Consider the following 24,407-nt stretch of genomic DNA (forward strand, 5'->3'; position numbering starts at 1 on the left):
ATCTGAGACCGTGCTTCCGTATGAGGAGTAGGCGGGTAGTACAGACACGGGAATGGAAGCGCTGACACTGCACCAGTCGGAGGCCTCGGGAAAGGGGCAGTTAAGGATTCTATCGACAGCAGCTGAGGAACAGGGCTTGTAAGGTCTGTTGTCGTGCGACATAATCCGTGATTACACTTCGCCGGTTGGGTCCGGGAAAAAGAAGTAGTTGGTGAAACTTTGTCTCTGGCAGTGTGGCGGGTCGATTGTGGCACTTGGTGTTGCTGTAGGGAGGATAACGGTGATGGCTTTATTTTAAGCGACTGCGACTATAGTAGCCGTGGCGAGAAGGAGGAGATAAACTGATATCATCTTGTCGCTACTACTCCCGTTGCATTGTTGGTCAGTTGATGAGTAAGTGTATGGAGCCCCCTGCAACGCCCTATACTTGATACCTTGTTAATATGTGATCAACTGTTGACTTACTACTTTATAAGGGATTGTCTTATTCATAGATCCCTCAGCATCGAATTTCATTGTAGATTTAAGGATAGGCAAACAACTAGCAAAAGAACAACCCATCCTTCGTTAGTTACTCGAATAGATGAGGCTCAACCTTAAAAGGCGGCTCTGCGAAACTTAACCTTAAATATATAGGCTCTAGATTTCACCATGATCGTTACCCAAGTTAACGATATGTGCCTTGATCTTGAATGTAGAGAGCAGTGGTGTGTATTTGGCCATATCTTCTCGGAGCCGCACGGGAACTTAAGACTTCGGTATATTTAAACCCCCGAAGCACGCGAGACTTGGGTTCCCGCGTAAGCCCAAGGATTGGTTCCACTTCGGATCCTTCACACCGAGGGCCGACCATGCAACAGCGTACCTACCATGCTTGGGCATAAGGGTATTTCCAAACCCTTGTCTGAAATTTACATGGATATAGCTGTAGCCTTCGGGCTTAACGGCCATTTCGCTGTTGGATTTCGAATATGCACATGAAGAACCGTAGATTTTGGACTTAAAGGGTTTTTTCAATCGCCTTATTTCCGGTATGGCATATTATCACCAGAATAAATATCCAGATATCCATCCCCTCCTTTAGGCTATAACACGCTTTATTCAACCCCTCCCTCCCGCTTCCGCTATTTAATCAGGTCGACTCCTTACGGTTACCTCCGTTACACTCCAACCAACCTAGCGACAATACAATGGCATCACCACCGCCCTCGTACACCAAGATTACTCACTCTACCACATATGCTGGAATCAATCCAACCCAGCCTGGCCTTTCCACCGCGGGCAAGGTTGTGTTGATTACTGGCGCATCTGGCGGCATCGGCCGGGCCACGGCTTCATCCTTTGCTGCATCGGGCCCGCGAGCCCTCATTCTTCTCGGTCGGCGCACAGACGCCCTGACCGAAACCACCGCTATTGTCCATAACAACCACGCAGAGGTGACAATCCAAACTCATGAGGCTGAGCTGTGCAATGCTTCAAGCGTCCGCGACATCATGAACAAGGTGGCTGCCGAGTTTGGCGGCATCGATATCCTGATCCACTGTGCTGGTGCTCTGGCTCCTGTTGTTCCGCTCCTGGAAGCCGATCCGGCTACATTTTTGGACGGCTATAAGACTACCGTTGTTGGTTCGCTGGTAACGGCACAGGCTGTTGTTCTGGCAAACAAATCAGTTAGTCCTAATGAAGACAAACCAGTCACATTCGTCAATCTGACGACAGCCGGCATCCTTTTTCCCCCATTTACTGGCATGGGCGCCTACGTGAGTAGTAAGATGGCCGCCGTCAAGGTCTTGCAGTCATTCGCTGTCGAGAACCCGCAAGTGCGTCTTCATAATGTTCATCCTGGTTTTCTCCAAACAGCTATGTCTGCTAAGCTGTCAGAGTCAATTAAATTGCCATTTGCCTTCGACGAAAGTGAGTATCAACTGACATTGTTCTTTGCGGCTACTTCGTCTCTATGCCTAATATAACTAATTAATGATTATCCCTTCCCAGTCTCTCTTCCTGCCGACTTCCTCGTTTGGATTGTCTCCCCCGAAGCTGAATTCCTGAAGAACAAGATCGTCTTCTCTTGTTGGGACGTTGATGAGCTCAAGGCTCGGAAAAACGAGATTGTCGGTGGTTCGCAGGGAACTGGTGAGCTCTGGCTCGGCTACCAAGGATTCCCACGATTTGTCGGTGGCCAGGCGTTACCAGGCATCCAGTAACTAAACGATCGGTCTCGGTATGAGAAGTCACCATCCCAGGCTAAACGGTGTGCATGCGCGTGGTGATTAAACAAGCGCATGAGCCACTTACATAGAGTGTTAGCACAAAAACCTCAACTTTGCTCTTGTTTCATAATATAGTCAGGCCAGATTCTTGATTTTTATTAGACCGAGCGGGCATGTTGTTTATAGTCAGACGCAAGCTATCAAAATGGCAGCACGATAGATAGGTTAATATATATCCACCTTCGTCAACAACGCCCTATTTAACATCAAAATTATGGCCGCCGGTATCAATGAAACAATTGTTCGTTTTACTGGATGATATACGGAGTATTAGTTATAGTTACGCCAAGACGCGACTAAAGCAGTTGGCTTTCCAGGGCTCCAATCAAATCAAGTCACGCTAAGAGGCTATTCGGGTGCTACCTGGAAGCCAAAAACACCAACGCCAGCATCAACATCAACAAGTTAAAATACAGCTTCAATGTATACTCCCTCTTGTGGCTCAGTCGTTTTGACACAATATCAATGGGTCTCTTGCGTTCTGTTGACCGAACTAATAAACAACCGCGATAGAAGACTCTCCAAGCTATAACCTACACTTATAAATATGTCAGCTTCGGAGCTTGAGACTCTTCGCCAGGAACTTGAGAAGGCGAGGCGTCTTCAACAGGACGCCGAAAAGGCGAAAGAGAATGCTGAACGGAGGGAAGAGGACGCGAAGCTGGAACTCGAGAAGGCTCAGAAGCAAACCCAGCCCACCTCGCTCCCTGAATTTCTGGATGCTTGTCACGTTCACCTATCTGTAGGCTTTTCCTCGCGTGTCAACCACAAAACCGGCACGCAAGGGTTGCCGGAGAATGCGTCCTCCAAACTTCGACCTAACTATATCAGGGAGTGGACGACATTCCCCCAGGAACAATTGACAGTATGGCAAGACCTTCTGAATGTCGACTTTGCCTCAGAGCCCCATTTTACGTCCCTGCATACCTTAAAGGAGATCGGGAAGGATATGCAGGTGAGACTGATGGGCTCTGAGATGGATCTCTGTTTCTATGAGCGTTATACTGTCGAGGATCGTGTCTCCCTTGTTATCCGAACTCTCCATATGAACTCCCAGCTCCGTGACAAGTTTAATATCCTGGGCAAAGTGATATTTGAGAATCATGGCAATACTATAGACTCTGCTGAACGGAGTCCCGGCCCAAGTAATAGCACCCCACAGCAATCCCCCGTGCAAAAAAGGCGAAGGCAGGTCGATGAACATGGAGACGATATTCCCGCAATGCCAACCGTATGGTCAACGTCCTCTCGCCCGCGTGCCGACCAGTTCTGTGTTTATAATGCAGGAAGTGAAGGGAATATCCCTGTCTTTATCATTGAGTATAAAGCACCACATAAGCTTACCCTTGATACCATTGAAAAAGGGCTCGGCGATATAGATGTCAATGAGGTTATTTGCGTTGCTGAGGATGATAGTATAACAAAGATTATTCGTCGGCGAGTTGCCGCGGTTGTTACACAGGCGTTCTCATATATGATCCAAGGAGAGCTTGAGTTTGGATATATATGTACTGGGGAGGCTTTTATCTTCCTTCGTGTCGCTGCTGATGACCCTACTACGGTTTACTACTACCTTTCTATCCCAAACAACGATATCAAGGATACTACTGGCTGGAATATCGATCCGGGGAATAACAAGTTACATCTTACGGCTGTCGGACAGGTTCTTGCTTTCACCCTCCGAGCCTTAAAATCTCGACCCCATGGCCAAGTTTGGAGAAAAAACGCAGAAGCTCAGCTAAAGCGATGGGAGATTGAAGATGATAGTAGGCTTTTTTCCCCGGATATACCAGAGCTTGAGAAGATCAAAGGGAGGAAGTTGTCAGAGTATAAACCAACCCATAGGAGTAGAGACGAATACATACGTCTTACGCCAGTCAAAACAAGGTCGAGAAAATTATTCTCTGCATCGTGCCGCGATCCGGAGGCCAGTTCAGGCTCCAGTGATGATGACAATGGAGGCGGCGGATTTCCTCCAAGCAGCCCAACTGCTATGCTTCCTCGCCGGTCTTCTAATGTTATGGTTGTCATACCTCAACCTTCTTCACGGGACCCTCCTCCCCCTCCACCGACAGGGAGAAAACAATATACTTATAATACTGGACCAATTGCACCTTGGTGTACCCAGAAATGCCTCCTTGGTTTGCGTAACCGCGGCCCTCTTGACCCGGATTGTCCAAATGTAGCCAGTCATGGCAACGGCCACCATGTCATTGATGACCGCGAATGTCGTGAGCTAATCCGTGAGCAAATCATAGGGAAAGCAGGCCCCTGGGGCTGTGAGTCCATGCATCGCCACGGAACTTCCGCAGCATTATTCTGGGTTACCACTTTTCCATACAGCTACACGCTTGTTGCAAAGGCGGTACCTATTGAAATGGTGAACCGTGCTATTTACGAGGAGCGTATATATAAACATCTGAGTTCCATTCAGGGTGTCAATATCCCTGTCTGCCTGGGAGCTGTCGATATATCCCCAAGCCCCCTCTGGTACGATGGTATCTGTGCAGTAGTACGCTTGCTGCTTCTAGGACATGCAGGGAGAGTCATTAAACTCCATGCCGGCCTGGATAAATTGAAAGAGTTCTTGCCCTCTGTACTGGAATCTCTACAGGCAATACACGGGCACCAGGTCCTCCACCGAGATACACACATTAACAATATGTTCTGGAATGCAGAGAACAAACGTGTGATTCTTATCGACTTCGAACGAGCGAGGATTATTGACACAAAGTCTCCTGGGAAGACATCTTTGAAAAGGAAACGAGAGGAAACGACCTCATATGCCAAGGGGAAGAACATAGACTTGTTTAAAATGGAGTTGCATGCTGTAAAGGGTGTTATGGCGTGAAGGCTGTAAATGTTGAGCCGACTTTTATTCTGTTATGATTCTTATTTTTACGTCCTTGTTTCACTACATTCAGGGCCAACTTGCCTTCCACTACTGACTGAGGAGGCGTGCTGTATATAATACTCAGACTCGCTGATCGCTAGAATCATTATCACCCCCGATATCGCCATGGTGGGATCTGCGATAATCACACGTACAAGCAATCACAAGTATAAGCAAGACCGCGGTACCGTTTGCTTATCACTGCTACGTCAATATCCTCCGTACATCAACAGCCGAAGCTCATCCCATCTGGATATCGGCAAAGTAAAAGCTTGGCATCACGTGCATCGCTGTGAGAGAAAAGGGAAAACCCGAGATCTCGTTGATTTAGTTATGTCACTGCAACTATCACCGGAGAACGCCTACTGCTATCATGATATTATACAATCGCAAGCGGAGCAGATAGAGAAAGGAGAGGCACGGAGTATTAAAATAGAATTAAGATAAAGCAGAGATCGGGCAAACACCAGATCTCAGCTCCGCGAGATCCGATCGACGTCTTGCCGCCATCGTGGCACTGGGTCCTGGTGCCGTCCAACCAGAAGCCATACCAGACTTAGAGAAGCACATTTCGAGACGATGGTACGGAGCATGGAGTACGGATATGCTGATCGGGCGCAAGCAAATGATCTGTCAGATGTTTCAGCGGGTTATCCGAACGGGGCGACTGTTCGTCCATGAACTGGACAGATCGTTCGTACTCCGTACTCCGTTGTCCGAAAGGGAGCAAAATGCTGTCTTAACTAGTTAGTTAACGCAGTGTTGCATCACAGTCGGAGGGTAATCATGTTTAGTTACTGATCAGGGTCCGCAAACTCGCTTCTTCAGATTTCGCTCCTTTTGGGTGGCAAGGTTGTCTTAACGCGCTAAGGCCATGGCTCTCGGAAACGCTTCCACTTGTCCTGTATAGGGAAAGCCTAAGATCATATAAGGAGCAAGGCAGATGTTTTGACTGTGCTTGTGAGTGCTAGGGTTGTTCGGGCCTGACGACCCGGAGTTAGCTTCTCGCTTCGGGATCTCGATATCGAGTTCACGGCATACGGCATCGGTGGGCCTCGCAAACAGACTACTTTATGGTTGTTTTCGGATGTCGGGTCCAGGGAATAACCGAGCACCAAGCAAACAACAAGATCAGGATGAAAGAGCAAGAACAAAAGGCTTTCGCATAGAGCAAGGAGACAGCCGACGACACTCCAGTGTGGATTCATTGATGGATGCCCACGAGGTCGAACCCATGCATCAGAATGGAGCGGTCGGCCGTGTGTTTGTCAAGTGGTGAATGCCGAGCAGTTGGCTCTAGTTATCGCCCGATAGCCATGGCCAGGCATTAGCGAGCTATTCTAGCATCAAACCTAGACAGATGAAGAGTGGGTGCAGCGAAGGCACAAGGAACAACAGAATCTTTCTTGCAAGGCGTCTGTAGCATCTCAAATTGGGCTTGTAGCCGAGAGGCGTCCAGCCTCTCCCTACCTAGCCCGTCGAGATAAAAATTGGGACGCCAGGGGTCAGCCAACGTGGCTGTTGCGCTGCTTTCGGCAGCCAGTGGAGTGACCGACAGGGCAAACTGGTTGGGTTGAGGCTCCTGGACCCGATGAAGAAGATATCTCCAGATTCTGTCTCTCCATCTGCTGATCGGATTTGCAGGTCTAACGGGGTTTCCATCTCGGAGATGCCTGAACAATGTGCCTAACTACTTACTCCGCACGGAGTACGCTAGTTGCATATGTATGTTCAACCGTGGAGATGTGGGTGTTTGCTTTCGTTCCAAGGTTCATCTTCGGAGTGCTCCAGGCGCCTGAGAACTATCTGGGCAGCTGGGACGATGATACCACCTGCATACTCTACGGAGTAAACAACGGGCTAAGTTGGTAACTAGGTAGTTAGCCAACCATCCGAGTGCCACTGACGCAACTCAACCATATTCCGTGAGAGAGAAGATGCAAAGAACCAAGATGAGGAGCTATATACGGCGTAACATAGTTATGGCGCACTTAGACATAAATCCTGTTATGCTACAATTCAGGCCCAAGGTACTCCGTACTCCGCGCAAACGTGTGTATCAGCAAAAGCTGTGTCAGAGTTTAGTTATGCGAGCCGTTCTGTACTGTGGCTGTGATGCCACATCTACCGTTAGGAATCAGGGGAACGATCGACTGGTTCATCTGCATGTGGATGATGATGATCTTGCTGCGAGTAACTCTTCGTCCGACTCTCACAGTCCTACGGAACATTCGAAAGGATTTGAACGGACAAACTGATAACTACGGAGTACTCCGTAACTATATGGCTGACAGTTGGAGGCAAACATTCTCGAGTAAGCGTCCCGTCCCACGTTGCACCGTCTTAGCCTGTGTGCCGTGCTAAGACAGCCTAACCCTCCAGTCCTTGGTAGCCCTAATATAAGCAGAAAAAGTCAGGAGGCTAATATTTTAGTGTCAGGCAAGGCCGGGATACTCTCGTCCCCACGGGCTAATCCCGCCAGCCACCTCGCATTCCTCGGCTACCAAAAAGCCTGTGAAGGCCTTCTTTACACCTTAATTAAAGTAACAGTTGCTTGATTTAGTTCAGATATTGGTACAGGTACATCCGTCATTCAAACGTATAAACTATGCGTGTGTAGGTAGGTTACTCCATAAAATACAAAAGACGATATTCAAGATAAGAAAGACGGACAAAAAAAAGAAATGGTATCGACAAAAGGGACTCGAAATGCTCCAGGAAGCCTCGTACTCCGTATATAAAGTGGGGGAATATATGCAAAAGCTCGTACTAAGACGGGAGGAGAGGGAAACCGACAAGCATATCAAAAAGCAATAATAATGACAAGAATAATGGAATGGGTATCATGGATTAACCACACTCTAAGGACCAAAACGGTAGGTGAAAGAGCAAAAAACGTGGCGGGTGAAGGTGGGCTGTTGAGTCGAATCGAATCGAGCCAGAGGCGAAACTGATAAGTCGAGCGGTAACTAATTCGTGGTTTTTGTATCGTCGTGCCGTCCGCGGTTGATATCGAATGTGCCGTCTCGACGCCCCTGACATAGTTAAGCCACCGGCAGGAAATTAAGATGATAAGAGTAAAAATAAGAAGATAAGATGGAAAAAAAGGCTCCTGTCTTTTTTATGGTGAACATCAAACGTCGTGCCTCATTGTAAGTGACCGTAAAGTAAGTGGGTTACCAGACTTCACGGACATTCTCCACACGCTGCTGTTCTTCGTCGTGTAAACTACCTCTATCTTCGTGCATGACCTCGACGGAGTTGGAGATCATGATACCTCGAGCTGGTGGGGGTTCGGGGTGCTCGTGGTCCATAGAGCCAAAGGACTTGAGGTCCTGCATCTTGACGTGGCTGTGTACTATGCGCTCGTCGCTGCCGTTGAGGGTGAAGCTGGTGGTGAGGTCACTCTGGGGCTGTCGACGGCCCTTACTCCGGCTGTTGTGGTTGACGTAGGACGAGTTGCCGCCGTGGGGGGTGCCGCCGATGGTCTGAAACCCCGGAGACTTGTAACCGGATTTCTTCTGGGTGGAAAAGAGCTTGGAAAACCACGGAGAGAGCATGGCACGGATGAGAGGGAAGATCATGGGCAGGTTGGTCACCATGACGGCGACGAAGGCTTCTCGCACTCCCCATGCGCCAGCAAGCTGTGCGCCATTCACAGGGTTCTACCTTGTCAGTATCTTTGCATAAATGTATATAGGTGTGTATGTATATAGATGTATACTTACTACGAGGACGAAGATGCTCTTGAGACAGGCACAGACAAGCACAAAGATACCTGCACCAAGCACGATGCTGGCTGCAATCTTCTTGATCGTACGCAGGGTCGACCGCCACAGCATGGGCAGGGGGATCAGTATCAGGTAGATGTCAGTAATAATGTTGGCCGTAAACGAGACCCAGACGACCGGCTTGGAGACTGCAGGCTGGCATGCATCTAAGGACCAGCATTAGCTATATGCATAATAATAGTAGGGAACGGGAAGAACGCACTGCCTGGGTTCGGATATATCTGCCAGTACTGGTGGAAGGGCCTGCAGGCCAGGAAGATGGTGAGCAGCGATGCCATACAGGTACCTGCTACGAGGCCAAAGCCGATATAGATCTGCGTGCGGTACGTCCCGCCGACGCCCTCGGTCAGTCTGATATAGAATGCCAGCATCGAGAACTTGAGCATCGAGATGAGCAGAGTGTACGTCGTCCAGCCGGCTACCTGAATCTTCGACCCGATGACCCTAACAGCGCCGTCAGTCCCGGGCTCTTGATAATTAAAGCTGCTGCCGTGACACTCACCTAAACTTGTATTCTATGCTGTTGACCGGCAGGGCCGCTCGCTGCGAGTCCAGCATGAAGTTGTTGGCCAGCCCATGGGCCTCTGTGCCGACATGGTAGCCCAGCGTCGACTGCGCTGCGTACAACACCTGCAGAAGCCAAAGCATGGATGGTCAGCACTTCTATTCGTTCTATTGACCAGGGACGTCGCTGCATCCTTCACACCACCACAGAAAAACACACAGCCACACAGACAAGCGCACAACAACAACAGCCAAACACTTTAACTGACCAAAGCTACTAATACCAGAAAGTCGTCTGGCCGCAGGTTTCTGACGCCGACAGCGTGTATTCGTGCATAGATTCGCAGCATCGTCGCCGTGAAGCCGATTCCAAAGAGTGTCCATATCTCGATCGTGGCCTTGCGACCAGCTTCCATGGCCGCAGCCACCTCGGCCGGGGTGGATGGCAGCATGATATTGTTCGGGGTGTACTATAGCAGAGCAGGCAGGATGGTCGGACAGGCGCGCACTGATATAGATCGAGGTGTCTCTCAAATTCAATGGCTGTGCATGGCCGAGAGCAGGTTCAAAAGAAGAAAACAGGAGTTCGTCCAGGCCGAGATCTGCTCAAGGGGGGCGGGCTGGGATGCAAATAAGAGAAGAGGAGAGGAGTAATACAGCAGGATGCCTGCATCAAACAGGCAAAGGAACAGGCAGTCAGGCAGGCAATGCTCCATGCCACAGAGAACGAGACCTGAGTTTTATGAGACGCAGAGACAGTCGAATTTGCCTGCTTCCGGGATCCCCTGCCGTCTGATCGTCCGAGCCCTGGGTTGCATTCTTACTATTCTGGTTGAGCCAGAAGAGGCCGAGGATACGAGCTCGAAATCTACACACACGCAGTGAGAGCTAGAACTAGTTGGTGTGATCTGACAGCGACGGTCCTGAAGGCAAAACATGACGGAGCCCATGGCGAAAAAGGAAAAAAAAGCAAACGGCCATTTCTGGGCTGTGGCCAATAAGTACGGGCTCTGAGACCGAATTATATGGGCCCCGTCTCTGTTTTCTCATGTCTGGAGGCTCCATCGACCGCTTTTGCTACAGAAGCGCGGAGGTTCGGTTCACGCAGCAAATAACTATAACATACTCCGTACATACTACTTTATACCCAAGAAGTGGATATGGACCCTTCGTTCGGAGATCCAAATGGCCCATTTTTCGAAATCCAGGGGTACAGGGGTCCGGTATGACGGTATTTTATCATTCGCTGGTGGCTTCAACCACCCCCCTAAGTCCCCGGCCTATATCAGAAGACAATATGCCCCTTTGCCGCGCTGCCATGCCGCCTTGCTCTGCGTGCTGCACGACGCTAGCTTCGGAGTACGGTGTGAAGATAGTCTGGCGGGCCTACAACTTTGCTTATTCCATCCAGGTCATCTTCTTCTTTTTCTGTTCTTTCCTGCCGATCTTTAAGTATGCGTGCTGGCGTCTCGTCTTCGGTTGGGGGGTTTTTAACCTCTCATTTCCTGCATAACATTGCATCAACACCTTCCATCCCTCCCTATTACCTCTCACCCGCCCAGCCCCCTTAAACACCACAAAGATGCAAGGGCTTCTAAAGGGGATCGTCTTCGCATTGGCTGCATGGGCGAACGGCTCAGCCGCCAGAAGCATTCAGCAACAGCCCTCAGCTAGCAATGGCGCTTCTGTGAACATATGTCCTAGAGATATGGATACCAGTTGGGTAGATGCTATCAAGACAGAACTGGTGCCAAAGCTGTCACCAGAGGCCAAGGTCTATCTCCCTGGCTCTCGCGACTTTGACAATGCCAGCGTTCGATGGTCTGCCCTCGATAAACCGATGGTCAGTGTGGCCATCGAGGTAACCGTTGCTCAGGATGTTGTTGAAACCGTAAGTTCATGACGACGATGATAATGACGATTTCGCTCGTTATAGCCGTTGATACTCACAAGCGACTAGGTCAAATTTGCAAACAACAAGAATGTTCCGTTCCTTGCTTTTAACTCTGCCCATGGCGCCCTCACCACCTTGGGCAAGATGGATAGTGGTATTGAGATCTTTATGAAACAACTCAACAGTGTCGAAATCGCCCAGGATGGTAAATCGGTCAAGGCCGGAGGTGGAATAAACTCCAAATACCTCGCCGACAAGCTCTGGGATGCAAATAAGCAAGCCGGTTAGTCCCTTTAATTTAGCTCCAGCTATCTATTATCATTCTTCTTTTATGACCAGTTCGTTTAATTGCTGACTCGCGTTTTAGTGACCGGAACCTGCGAGTGTGTCAGTTATCTTGGACCAGCTCTCGGAGGCGGCCACGGTTGGCTTCAGGGCCACCATGGACTCATTGCGGACCAGTTCTTGTCCATGGACGTTGTCCTTGCCGATGGCACCCTCAAGACTATCACTCCCAGCACCGATCTCTTCTGGGCTATGAAGGGCGCTGGCCATAACTTTGGCATCGTCACCTCCGTCACGCTCAAGATTTACGATATCGAGCACACCAACTGGGCCATCGAGACACTGACCTTCTCCGGCGACAAGGTCGCGGCAGTCTATACCGCCGCCAACAACCTCGTGAAGAACCAGCCCGAGGGAGTTATCCAGTGGTCATACTGGCTCAACAACCCCAGTGCTGATGCCAACAACGTCCGTTCCCCTTATTCTTTAATATACAAATATATATATTCCACATTTACTGACATCTACATGTTTTTCTAGCCTGTTATCATCGTTTACCTCATCCAAGAGGGCGTCTCGACAGTTGATTCGGCCATCACCAACCCATTCCATGACATTAACCCAATCTCCGCTGTTCCCGACTCAGGCACATACAAGGATCTGGGCAGATGGACCGGTATCGCCCTCGACTCTCCTCCATGCCAGAAGACTGGTGCCTCCAACCCTCGCTTCCCCATCTACCTGCAGTCCTTCAACGTTTCCGCCATGAAGCAAGCCTACACCCTGTACGCCGCTGAGACCAACATCGCTGGCCCCTTCCATAACTCTATTTTCATGTTCGAAGGCTACTCTACTCAGGGCGTCAAGGCCGTCGACGCCGCGTCCACCGCCTACGCCTTCAGAGGAGACAACCACCTTGCCGCCCCTCTCATCAGCTACGACTCTACCGGCTCTGATCTCGACAACAAGGCCGTCGCCCTCGGCCAAAAGCTGCGTGATATCCTGCTCAAGGGCAGCGGCCGCTCCGAGCTCCACACGTACGTCAACTATGCTTTTGGCAGCGAGACGCCGCAGCAATGGTACGGCTACGAGCAATGGCGTCAGGACAAGCTCAAGGCCCTGAAGCAGAAGTATGACCCCAACGGCAAATTCAGCTTCTATGCACCGGTCGCATGAACGATGAATGAATGATGTATATACATCCTCCGTAGATAATAGACATGCGTGCATATAGACATGCAGACACATGTGTACATACATATACAGAACACGCCGGCATCTAGCGTTAATTTGCTTTGATATTAATATAGAAGAATGATATTCATTATAGCCAAGAATGCCACCTTCAATCTATATGCGACTTGCCTATTTCAACCATTTCTGTGGAGCTCTTTCTCCCTTATATATCAACGTGCGCATGCATGCCCAACCTCAGCGGCATAATGATATACTCGCTCGGCCTTTGCCACTTGAGGAGTTCTAGAAAGCGTTCGTCCACGCATCCTGCACTGACGGCGCAATGCCTCGTTACCCATTTACCAGTCGGGCAATGCTCCATGCGCCTGTAACTAAGTGCTTAAACTCCGGGGGACGTTCATGAGATCGACACCAAGCTTCTCCTGCACTGACGATGCTGCAGACGTCCTAGCCATCTAATGCTCCCTGCTTCCATGCCTCCATACCCATTACTACGGGCTCCAGTCCTGATACCAAGGCTGATACCACTGCCAAACCCGGGGACATCCCGACTAGTACAATTTGACTGGTTCTCTATCACAACTCTCATCTTGGTTTGAAGAGTTTTATCCAGAGTTGAAGTCGGGATAACCCCATCAGGAGAATTATCCGCCACTCTGTTTCAGGGAACGAAACGAATCAGTTACAAGACAGTTCGGAGGGTACCGCGTTTGAGAACTGTCGGACGATATGCAGATATCACCAAGGACAGAAAGATATAGACAAGGTCACTGCCCAGGAGGTGTCTGGTGATGTTTTCATGTAGCATGATGTGCTGGTGGAGTATTAACAAATACTTAAATTGGGCAGTAACCCCATAGGGATGTTGGCCAGGGCTATTGTTCAAGTTATCACCGCCGACTTCGACTGCAAGTAGCTAACAATGTTACGTTAGTTAACTACTCGGTTGAAGGGAGCAGTTTGCTATCTCGCCCATCCCTTTCCCCCAGCTGTATGGCAGGTTTTTCTATACTCTTCTCCATCAACATGGCGCTCTCAATATTATATATCCAATAGAAAGATATATGCGTATGGGCTTATGCACAGCCGCCAACTCGGGTGAATGACCCGAAAGTGTTTTGCTGACACAGTTGAGCGGTTGTGTCTAGTAGAGCGAAGCTTTGGATCACTGGGTATTTCCATACCTGAGAACATCTGCGGCATTCCGTGGAGAATGCAGCTGGGTTGGAGTAATATTTGGCTGTTGGCATGTGCAGGGGGGAAGAAACGATGCCGGTTTCAATAGAAGGCGCAGTTTGATGAAGCATCAGGAGTCAGTTACCCTTTTTCCAATCATTATTCTGCTAGAAGAAAGCCACACTTCGTCAACCACGAAGTAAAGAAAGATGCAATAACAGAGAGGTATCTTGAGCCGGGAATGCCAAGTCAATGTATTCACCTTGATGATCTTGCTCCGGAGGGAGGGAAGGTTGATCAATGGATATGGGTATGGTATGGTTCTTATCAAAACCGGAGTTTTTCAATTCCACGCTTCCGCTTAAACTTATCACGCGGCTGGAGAAGAACGAGCTGAAAACCTTGACAGTCGAAGGTACGTTGTTGATTGATGATCTGAAAGTTGTCGACGATTAAAGGCAATTGCGTACTACCTTTTTCTAGTTATACAGTCTATCAGCCAATGCTAGTAATTAGATAATTTTATTATACATGAAGCATTACTATAGTGGAATCATACGCGCCACAAAAGAGCAGCGGTAATATATGGGAAGGCCACCTATAAACCATCGACAGCTAGATGACATACTGCGAAGATATTAATATTAGCATGTGTATACGGGCAATATCGAGAGGAAGAATACTCACGGGGATGAAAATGTAAGGAACAGTCTTCTCGTACTCCTTCCAAGCATCACCGTACTTCCGTCTGCATCTATCAATGTCTCGTAGGGTGCGGTGAATGATCATAATCATGAAGAAGACAAAGTAGAACCAGGGGAAGGGACTCCTAGAACCTGGGTTAGCCCGTCATTCGGATTCATCAAAAACACTGTTTAAAAGACATACTTAAAGCCGGTGAGTAGACCCCAGGTGAAGGAGAAGAACATGTCCGGAACGTAGTTTGGCTTGCGGATGATTCCGAACCAACCATCGATAAGCAGATGGTCTCCCACCTCTGTCTTGATAGTTTTGGGGTTCTCAAGAGCCTGCCAGGGTACCTGCGGGAATGTATTGCGTTTGATAAGCTGCCCCCTTTCCCTGTGACGGAAAGCGTTCTTCTGTCCGTTGGCGCTGTCCCACATCCAGTACATGAAGAGATAGAAGACACCGAGAACAGACAGGGCAATGGGGCTCCAGCGGTACTCAGATGGATGGTTGTTGGCCATGTACAAGGCACAGTGGCAGTAGGTAAACGGTACACCGGCCATGTTCCAAAAAGTGAGCATCCAGCCCAGATTCTCAAAGTACATGTCCCTGGACGTGAAAGTTAGTATATACATATATATATAGACCAAAGAAAGTAAAAGCGGACTTTGACAGGCTTACCAGCTAGTAATGATCATCTGCTCTGCTTTGGCGCAGGCGTTGGCGTACAGATAATGAGCAACAGCCAAAAAGACTACTTCGGGTGCAACATAGCCGTAAGTCTCGTACTGGCGAGCAGCCACGGAGCAAGTGATAAGGAACAAAATAAACCACGGAATCCGGACCTCGTAAAACATCTTAAAGTCCAAGATACCAATACGGGGGTTCAGTTCAGCGCCCATAAAGAAATCATAGACAGGATGTCCAGTGAGCCGGTGAGTCCGGCCTCGCACCAGCGCCTGGACATAGACGATGACACTGTTGATAAAACCCGACAGAATGGCAACAGTCATGATAGAGCCAAACTCGTCGATCAGCGTGTACAGCGGGAACAGACCGGTGACATGCAGGACCGTCGCTGCCACCAGAGTCGCGTAGAACGAGCAGTATGCAGAGCAGTAGTAAGGCAACCTAAGGCCACCTTCGTGCCTCAGGGGTCGTCCATGGCTCGACACTCCCGGCATGTAGCAGTACATCAGGGCTTCAGCAATGAAGAAAACCCAGTAGATAGCCCATGCCTTCGCCGTGGGGTAGCCGCCTTCGTACACCAGATGGACGAGATGGAGGGCAAAGTCCGTCCAGCTCTGGCCGGCTTCAGGCCAGGGGAACGCGCCGTTGTAGTATGTTGCGCCAATCCACATATACCACATTATCAGCGGAGAGCCCAGCATGACTCCCGTAGCTCCCAGCGAGCCGCCAAATTGGAACTCATCTGAAGCGCCATCAGTGAATTTGGCCAATTTTGATGGCGTTGCTGATGATGCTGAAGTTGAAGTCGCTGGCTGCCCGACCTCCTTTTCAGACTTTGGCGACTTCCGCTGGCTGGCACCCATGGTTGATATTTCAAGCAATAAGACAAGGAAAAAAAAAATGCAATGCAATGCAATGCAATTAATCAATCAAAATTAGGTAACTGGAGAGTTAATTGAAGCATTCACCCATGACCAGGCATGAGATTAATAAAAGACGACAGGAAATTTGACAGCAGGAAGAGCTTTTTCAGTTGCTTATCCACAGTCACTTTTACTAGGGCGTAAGGAGCAAGGAAGCACGAAGTCCCGGGATCCGAGAGCCAACAGCTAAGGCCTCAGCTATAAGGTATGGATTCCATTAATTATTACAGATCGTACGATCTGGTGCGCTCTAATCAAGAGCAGTACCGAAGACCGGGAGCAGCGAGAAGAAGCTCTCCACGCTGATATCAAGGTCAAGTCAAAGGCATCAGGAGTCGCTCTCCCATGATTCAGGTAGTTATGTATGATGACCCATGTCCCCTGGCAAGGAGACTTAGTTATTCATTCCTATATTCCGTAGTCACTTAGGAGAGTAACCGGAGAATATATAAGACGGCTTGGACGACGGAGCAGGAAGACAGGACCATGGCAATATTAATATCAGCAGATGAACAGGTGCTCATCCAGGCTGCTGGACGGTTTTAAGAGGCGCCCGTCCTTGCATTGCTGGCTGCATCTGCCTTGCCTGCCAGCTCAGCCGTCGCTTCAGGGGCCAGAAATAAGCCTGAAGCCAGCCGGCTTGGCTGCGACGTCTTCGAGACGTTTCAACCCGCGAAGGCCATGCAGGCAGTAGAATAAAACAACCAAACAAAACACTCTTGTCGGTGAAAGTACGGGTTTTGTCCGTCGTCTGTCCGCTAGGTATTACTCCGCACTGCAATCTGTTTAATTAACTTGCGAGAAGAACGCCGGTGAGGCCGTCTTGCGGCGAATATCAGGCCAATATCAAGCCGGTCGTCCGTCCATATCTACGCTGTCTCTGCCAGCGATCTCCATCTCCATCACGAATATGACAACTCATCAAGGCCCGTCCCCGCAGATAGCCTGGCAGGTGAATGCGACATAAGACTTGCCTCCAGGGAATACGAACGAACTGCCCCCGTCCAAGATAAACTAGCATGATTTTGGCTCTTCCGTCCAGGGTTACAGCCTGCACCCCAGACTCATGCACATGAAACAGCGGGGGGAAACAGCAGTGATGTGCAGTCCTGCTCCGGGACGAGAAGACGAGCCGTCGGGTGTGCCTCGAAAATATCACGGATCTACTCTCTGATCGACTTGGAAGCGAAGAATACTTCCAGAAGGCGGCTGTGGTGTTGATCTACCGCGCGACGATCGAGCATCGGGGTCATACATATAACTAGTCACGACGCAAGTTATATATAAAAAGGGGGATGTCGACGACCCTTAGACTCTGCAACCCCCAGCTTTCCAGCCCAGCTTGATATCATTCATGCTCGACTGCTTCTCGCCCGCGGCGTTCTACGACTAGAGGCATGGTATCAAGCTCCACAAGCCCTGGGTAGCCGAGTCAGCTGGCTGTTCGAGATAACAGGGCCTCCCACGGCCGATATCAAGCAGGCTGCCTCCGCCCCGGCTCCTAATATCCGGCTCGTTTTCTTTTGACACTATTATTATTATTTGTCTCTTGAAGCTTTTTGCAGGCCTGTGCAATGGCTGTTTCTTCATAGTGATTGCTCCTTTTTCTTTCTTTTCTTTTCTTTTTCCGTTTCTTCCTGTCTTCTTTTCTTTGCCTCTGGATCCTTAGCTAGTTATCTCGTCCTGCGGATACGGCTACGTTCGGTTTCATCACTTCCCCGTAGCTAGCTGAGTTGCGGAGGAGATACCAACCGCGGTTTGGAGAGCTTGCAGACCGCTATCCCCCTCCCCCAGTGACGGTTCGCAGCCAGGGGGCCAAGGCCTCATGCGAGCTGTCAGTCCAATGAACCCGCATATCCCCAATTCCACCTTCGTATGGGACCAATTTCCGGGCTGCAGACGGATGGACAGGTCGAGGGCTTGAGCTCATGCCAGAGGAGTATATAAAGAATGACTCTCCGTGGCTGTCGAGCTGGATTTCTCCTTCTCCAGCAGAAACCAGACCAGACCAGACCAAGCCAGAACAGTCATCCAGATATCCCTATCTTCAAAACACATATTCAACATGCGTTTCTCTGTCCTCCTTACCGGCATTGCTGCCGCTGGCTCCCTTGCTGCCGCTGAGCGATCTTGCGGTGCCGTTCCTCCTCGTGCCTATGAGCAGGAATTCACCCAGGCCCTCAGCTCCCTGACCGCCGAGGCTGCCAGCGCTGACTTGACCGCCGGCATCACCATTGACACCTACCTCCACGTCCTCACTGATGGCCAGAATGGAAACATTTCCGTAAGGACTCTATACTCCATTATTTTTAAGTAAGAGGCACCTGGTTGCTAACAAATTCTACAGGACCAGCAGCTCCAGGCTCAGATCTCCGCCATGAACCAGCACTACGGCCAGGCTGGCGTGCAGTTCAGACTTGTCAGGGCCACCCGCACCAACAACGCCAACTGGGCCAGCGGCAGAGACGAGGCCGGCATGAAGAGGGCTCTGCACCAGGGCACCTACTCCACGCTCAACATCTACTTTATCCCCAACCTCAGCAGCGGTCTCTTGGGAGTAAGTCTTTTATCTGCTCTAGCCCCCCTTGTCAAAAAAGTTACATTTTGGCTGACGAGATAGATCTGCTACTTCCCACGAGCCAACCCAAGTCAGACCACCATCACCATGGATGGCTGCATGGTCCGCTCCGGCACCGTCCCCGGTGGTTCCACCACCAACTACAACCAGGGCAAGACTGCCACCCACGAAGTTGGTCACTTCTTGGGTAAGTTATACACACTTGTCACCAAGTATCAAGTGATATAGTACTAACTGTCCGGTCCGTAGGTCTCTACCACGTCTTCAGCGAGAACGGCTCTTGCGCTGACGCTGACATGGTCGCCGACACTCCAGCTCAGTCCAAGAAGACCAGCGGTTGCCCCAGCAGCCAGGACTCTTGCCCTGGCGGCGGTGTTGATTCTATCCACAACTACATGGACTACAGCTACGAGTATGTTTTCTCTCCTTCACAAGGGATAAAAAATTTGTGTGAATTGATATACTGACGTTCTCTAGTGTCTGCATGAACCAGTTCACTCGCGGCCAGGCCGCCCGCATTGCCCAGGCCTGGAGAGCTTTCCGTGCTGGCCACTAAATTACTTGCACTTGAATGGCTGGCAAGAGTTACTCCGGATGATATGAGATAGGGATATATCGTCTGGAGAACAGAACAGAACCAATGAATGACGAATGGCTTGGTCCGGCCTGGGGTCGACTGGCTGAATAAATACTTGTTATATATTAACACCCGTACATAGCACCTGCACCTGTACATATGAACATACGCAATGCACATAGTTACATACATACATACGCACATATGCACATACATACATGCATGCATGCATGCATATTATGCAAGCTATTTCTCTTTTACGTGTTTACTTTCTAAGCGCCGTGGTTGATTGGCCCTTGATTTGCTGCTGGAAGGTGTATAATGCATAAGTAATGGTCAGGGTATCTACGCCTATAGTTACGGCCATCAAATCCTGCCGGTTCTTTCATGTTGATACCTGATGATATTCAACGACGATGTCATCACCCATGCTGACCTATGTATAGCAATGTGTCGATCCGGGAATTCTTCAAAGTTGGATGTATGAAGCAGAGACAAGAACAGCCCGGGGTATCTGGCAGGCAAAGCTAAGCGCTGGAACTGCAGCTGATCAGCAGGTAAAAATAACTGCCTCTAGAATAAGACATATACTTCCACTTTATGTTCTGTGCTTGTGGACTGGTTAAGTGGTACTCCGTACGTAGATGGATAATTTGGCTGCACGCTGATCAGAGCGCTCGCTGCTAACCAGTCAACGGCTGCTATGCATTTGTAACAAGCCATTGCCAAGCTGGATCGAACGGCCTTCGAGAGCCAAACAAGCCGTCCAGAGAGGTATACAGAGTAGAACTTGCAGGACCAGTTGAGGGGAGATGAGATCACCCCTCAACCAAACAAGGCTCGTACGGACCCCTTCCCCGAGCTTCAAATAGATAACCCCAGCAGGATATCATATAGGGAGATTAAATTAATCGTGTATCAAGCCAAGGCCACCACCAGCCATAATCTTTATACGGAGTGACTAACTTAGTAAGCTCATGCATGGGGCAGCCTTCGTACTCTGCCCGTCGTGCCGTTAGTTGGTGTTGGTGTTGGTGTTGATGTTGATGGTTGCCGTCGCTGGCTGATGCTGGCTGATATGTATATGCCCAGCGTCCACGAGTTAAGCATAAAGCCGCCGCCACAAGGCCAGAGACACAAGCTGATCCGGGCTTGACTTGACTGCTTGTGTATTGTGTGAATGGCAACTCCTCCAGCGAGCCTAATGGCTGGTAATCTGCCTGCACCGCCAGCCGAGCGCAGGCGTTTCAGCCACATCTCCATCGCCGTGTTTCAGACCTGTCCACTTAAAGAGCGATCAAGCGCATCGTCGTGACCCGCCAGGCCTCACTAGTCGACTGCCCATGCATGTCATCCTGCCTATATCTGTCTCTGACCATGTCATATCAGCCATCGTCAGCCAGCATCGCGTATCATCGAGTGTCATCGAGCATCAAAAACATCCAAAATATAGAGTGAAAGAAGAAGAAAAAAGAAAACAGAGTAACACATGCTTATTAACAAGCTTTATCCCCTGAAAAGAAGATCTTTTGACTTCTTGGCGGCGCTAGTCCCCTTGCGGCTTCTCCGCCTTGTCTCCCTTTTTTCTGCCGCCCGCGACTTCGACTTCGACTTCGACCTCAGCGTCTTTTCTTCGCTGTCGACGTCTTGATCTTCAGGATTGTTTGCTTCTTCCCCGCCGTCTTCTCGCAGACACACACGCTCATTTGCTGCTGTCGCTCGCTAGATAGCCCTCTGTTTGCTTGCTGGGCCGGCATCTCGCTCTTTTCGCCGGCGCACTCCGTCTACTTCTGCATCTAGATAGGTTGCTCGGCCTGTTTCGTCTACAGCCCCAGCGCATACATACCACCAGGTCGAAATGATGCGCGTTGCCGCTAGGCTCGCTGTTTGACGTCGAAACAGACCGGACCGTCGTCCAGGGACCTGGCATTGTTGATAAATGCCTGTCCTGCCGCTCTTTTTAGCCGCTATCAATACTACTATTACTACTCCTCCTCCTCCTCCTCTGTCCGCGGGTTCGGACAGGAGACAGACACACTTCCAGGAACAAAGGGAAATAAGGAAGAAGGAAAGAAGAAAAGGGCAGCCAGTCGCATTGTGCTGATACTGCTATATTTGACATATACGTGCGGCTGCGCTGCCAATTCGCTCTTTGCGCGTCGCTTCTAATACATAGCATCACCTACTACTGCTGCTACTACTGCTACCGCAGATTATCAATATGGGCTGTTGTGGGGGCCGCGATGAGGAGGTTAGGCTCCGAGAGGAGCAGAAATGGGATTACATTGTGAGATCCAGACATACACTCCTCATAAAACACTGTCCAGATATATTCTAATGCGGAGATAGAACCTGAACGACTTTACTACAAAGTCTTGCTGGATCCCCATCTCGTACATGATCCTCTACTTCAACGTCTTGATCTCCTTGGCCGTCTACGCGCTCGACACCTTCACGGCCGTTAACTTGCTTGCATTCTCCCGCTGGTCCAGCCAGATCAAGCCTGCTATCCCGCTCGACATCTCCAAGTGGATATTCGCCGGCTGCATCATCTTCTCGCTCGTGCTGCTCATCTACCGCTGGCTGCGCGCAATCAGGGTTATCAACTCGGGCGGTATTGCCCAGTGCTACCTCGACCCTATCGCCGTCAAGGTCCAGAGTATTCGCACCAGCAAGCGTGCATCTGGATGGAGACGCTTTCTTGTCTTCGCCGAGCTGACCAAGAGTAGAAAGGGAGCGGACTACGTTGCTATCTTTACTTACTTCAACTTCGAGGGTGAGTCCTGCTATAGATACAATGCATCAAATGCTCCTCTTATCTAACGGGTAACTAGCATGGTTGAGAGTGATCTTTGCTCAGGGACCGCGCCAGGTCATCAATGGCATCACCCTCTACTCTGTCGCAAACGAGCAAGACGAAAGCGCAACAAGAACAAGCAAGAGGGAACGTCAGCAATCTCCCAGTTCTTCATCAATATCGAAGCTCTGGCTGAAAAGGATAGGCTGCAGGCTCTCATCCTCTTCTCCATGCTTTTCACCCTCGTCATCTGGGCCTTCGAGTTTATCTCCTTCTGTGTCTCCGTGCTGCTGTATTTGCTCTTCCTCTGGCACCATATCCCGTCAGAGGACGGCACTCTCTCAGTCTACTGTCGTCGCAAGATCAACAGGCGACTCGAACGCATCGTCAAGAAGAAGGTCGACAAGGCTCTCACCAACGCTGTCGTCCTACAAGATAGGAAGCGTACCAACACCGATCTCGAGACTGGAATAGCTTCCGTCAAGCGCAACCCTACCTTACCCACTCTTCCCTCAGTCATGGAGCCGCAACAACCCAAGTTACCGGAGATGCCGCCTCTTTCGCGCCAGACGACCGTCACTACCTTGCCGCCCTACCGGCCTCAGACATCCAACACCGATCGGCCACCGCCTCTGCCAGAAGTCGACTGGGATGCCCACAACCATGAACACGGCCAGTACGACCACGACTACGATGACTATAATGGCCATGATCACGACCACCATACTGATCATGGCATGGCGCCATCTAACTCGATGCATCAAATGCAGTACTCAGACGATGCCTCTGCTTCTCTAGTGAATAATGCTGGTGGTATTGGATACTCACCGCCACCGTCGCAATACGAACATCATCCACCACAACAGCAGCATTACCAGAATGACCCGATGCAACGTGAATACACAAAGACACCTATGCTCCCACCCGTAGAACGGTACGGCACTCCGCTATCTGTCTCTACTGCGCAAATCTTCAACTCTCAGGGGCTTGGTCAAGGCCGTCGCACACCGGGACCCATGACACCAGGGCCTGGCGCGGGTCCGCGCACTCCGGGCCCAATGACTCCGGGTCCAGGACCTCGCACTCCAGGACCATTGACGCCGGGGCCGGGCTCAATGGGACGCCAAACTCCATTTGGTCAGCAGCAGCAGCAACAACAGGCCTGGGATGCCGGAGAAGTGCCAGATCTACCGCCACACAACCCCCAACCAACTCTTCCACCAATATCTCGCCCTGGCACTGCCTTTGCTCCTCCGCCATCTGTATCTACGCCTGCGCCATCGTTTAACCGCGACCGAGAACGTGAAAGGTACGGGCCGTACGACGGCCCACAGATGTCTTCCGCACCGCATATACCGTCTGTCCCAACTCCCACACCGAGCGCGCCTCCTACGAACGGTTACGGAGCACCTTACAGAAACTTTGCCCGACCGTCATTAGCTCCCTACTCCGCCCTGGGAGGACAAGACATGCCACCGCGATCGGAAACTGCACCTTTACCCTCTCACAGCCATGCGCAGCAGTACAGTCACAGCCAAGTAGGCCATGGCCAAGCTGCTAGCCAGGACCATGGACAGCAGCAGCAACAGCCAGGTCTTCAGCAGGAACCTCAATTACCTCAGATAGAACCACCAAACAACACACAAAATGGGTCATACCCTCCCTTTAACCCATAAATCCGTCTTCTACTTATTTATCTTCTTTCAACTGGCATATACCCTTTTTTTTAGCCATTCATTCACCAATTTATGAGCCTCAATTGAATATTCCCTTCTTAAAGACCAATCTATGTTTTCCTTCTTCCCTCTTCTTCACAGATTCCCAATTTTAACCATTGACATCTTTTCTTAACGACTGGTGCAGCAAATGATTCATTGATTGACTCATTGACTGCTTTTTGACATTGACATTCACCTTCATTCAACCATTTACATACATATATCCATCTCCTGATACTCTTTCATTCAACCCGTCTCTCACGCTCCTTGTTCTTTTCTCTCTTCTTTTTGCAAAAAATAAACCTAAAGCGATTCCCCCTTTCTCCTTTCTCTTTTTCTACCCCTATGACGGGAAACAACGACATCAGGGATATTGTACGGTAGTTACAGACATTCTGGGAGGTTCAGGTTATAGTTCATTTCT

The 24,407-nt window shown here is 50.0% G+C and overlaps 9 protein-coding genes across 9 annotated transcripts; 6 read left to right on the forward strand and 3 right to left on the reverse strand.

Annotated features, from left to right (window-relative positions):
* Window positions 1–1,190: 1,190 nt before the first annotated feature.
* MGYG_07906 (NADP(+)-dependent dehydrogenase) lies at window positions 1,191–2,207 on the forward strand (the record flags this gene model as incomplete). Its single annotated transcript, XM_003169691.1, has 2 exons — window positions 1,191–1,914; window positions 1,996–2,207. 2 exons carry the CDS (start codon window positions 1,191–1,193, stop codon window positions 2,205–2,207), a joined length of 936 nt encoding a protein of 311 aa, XP_003169739.1.
* Window positions 2,208–2,820: 613 nt separating this feature from the next.
* MGYG_07907 (hypothetical protein) lies at window positions 2,821–5,124 on the forward strand (the record flags this gene model as incomplete). The annotated part of the gene is made up of 1 exon (XM_003169692.1): window positions 2,821–5,124. One exon carries the CDS (start codon window positions 2,821–2,823, stop codon window positions 5,122–5,124), a length of 2,304 nt encoding a protein of 767 aa, XP_003169740.1.
* Window positions 5,125–7,148: 2,024 nt separating this feature from the next.
* MGYG_07908 (hypothetical protein) lies at window positions 7,149–7,724 on the forward strand (the record flags this gene model as incomplete). Its single annotated transcript, XM_003169693.1, has 2 exons — window positions 7,149–7,359; window positions 7,600–7,724. 2 exons carry the CDS (start codon window positions 7,149–7,151, stop codon window positions 7,722–7,724), a joined length of 336 nt encoding a protein of 111 aa, XP_003169741.1.
* A 618-nt stretch (window positions 7,725–8,342) lies between these two features.
* On the reverse strand, window positions 8,343–9,913 carry MGYG_07909 (hypothetical protein; the record flags this gene model as incomplete). Its single annotated transcript, XM_003169694.1, has 5 exons — window positions 8,343–8,831; window positions 8,895–9,103; window positions 9,160–9,401; window positions 9,460–9,587; window positions 9,731–9,913. The coding sequence occupies 5 exons, from the start codon at window positions 9,911–9,913 to the stop codon at window positions 8,343–8,345; spliced, it is 1,251 nt and encodes a 416-aa protein (XP_003169742.1).
* A 1,130-nt stretch (window positions 9,914–11,043) lies between these two features.
* MGYG_07910 (FAD binding domain-containing protein) lies at window positions 11,044–12,816 on the forward strand (the record flags this gene model as incomplete). The annotated part of the gene is made up of 4 exons (XM_003169695.1): window positions 11,044–11,352; window positions 11,422–11,638; window positions 11,723–12,108; window positions 12,181–12,816. 4 exons carry the CDS (start codon window positions 11,044–11,046, stop codon window positions 12,814–12,816), a joined length of 1,548 nt encoding a protein of 515 aa, XP_003169743.1.
* A 418-nt stretch (window positions 12,817–13,234) lies between these two features.
* On the reverse strand, window positions 13,235–13,865 carry MGYG_07911 (hypothetical protein; the record flags this gene model as incomplete). The annotated part of the gene is made up of 3 exons (XM_003169696.1): window positions 13,235–13,493; window positions 13,674–13,743; window positions 13,850–13,865. The coding sequence occupies 3 exons, from the start codon at window positions 13,863–13,865 to the stop codon at window positions 13,235–13,237; spliced, it is 345 nt and encodes a 114-aa protein (XP_003169744.1).
* Window positions 13,866–14,628: 763 nt separating this feature from the next.
* Window positions 14,629–16,253, reverse strand: MGYG_07912 (c-24(28) sterol reductase; the record flags this gene model as incomplete). The annotated part of the gene is made up of 4 exons (XM_003169697.1): window positions 14,629–14,640; window positions 14,701–14,842; window positions 14,902–15,309; window positions 15,382–16,253. The coding sequence occupies 4 exons, from the start codon at window positions 16,251–16,253 to the stop codon at window positions 14,629–14,631; spliced, it is 1,434 nt and encodes a 477-aa protein (XP_003169745.1).
* A 2,125-nt stretch (window positions 16,254–18,378) lies between these two features.
* MGYG_07913 (metalloprotease 1) lies at window positions 18,379–19,447 on the forward strand (the record flags this gene model as incomplete). The annotated part of the gene is made up of 5 exons (XM_003169698.1): window positions 18,379–18,597; window positions 18,661–18,870; window positions 18,934–19,078; window positions 19,141–19,303; window positions 19,369–19,447. The coding sequence occupies 5 exons, from the start codon at window positions 18,379–18,381 to the stop codon at window positions 19,445–19,447; spliced, it is 816 nt and encodes a 271-aa protein (XP_003169746.1).
* A 2,242-nt stretch (window positions 19,448–21,689) lies between these two features.
* Window positions 21,690–23,941, forward strand: MGYG_07914 (hypothetical protein; the record flags this gene model as incomplete). The annotated part of the gene is made up of 3 exons (XM_003169699.1): window positions 21,690–21,755; window positions 21,818–22,244; window positions 22,329–23,941. The coding sequence occupies 3 exons, from the start codon at window positions 21,690–21,692 to the stop codon at window positions 23,939–23,941; spliced, it is 2,106 nt and encodes a 701-aa protein (XP_003169747.1).
* Between the last annotated feature and the right edge of the window lie 466 nt (window positions 23,942–24,407).

The sequence above is a fragment of the Nannizzia gypsea genome, genomic scaffold (genome assembly GCF_000150975.2).
Source record: "Nannizzia gypsea CBS 118893 supercont1.8 genomic scaffold, whole genome shotgun sequence".
Taxonomy (NCBI): domain Eukaryota; kingdom Fungi; phylum Ascomycota; class Eurotiomycetes; order Onygenales; family Arthrodermataceae; genus Nannizzia; species Nannizzia gypsea.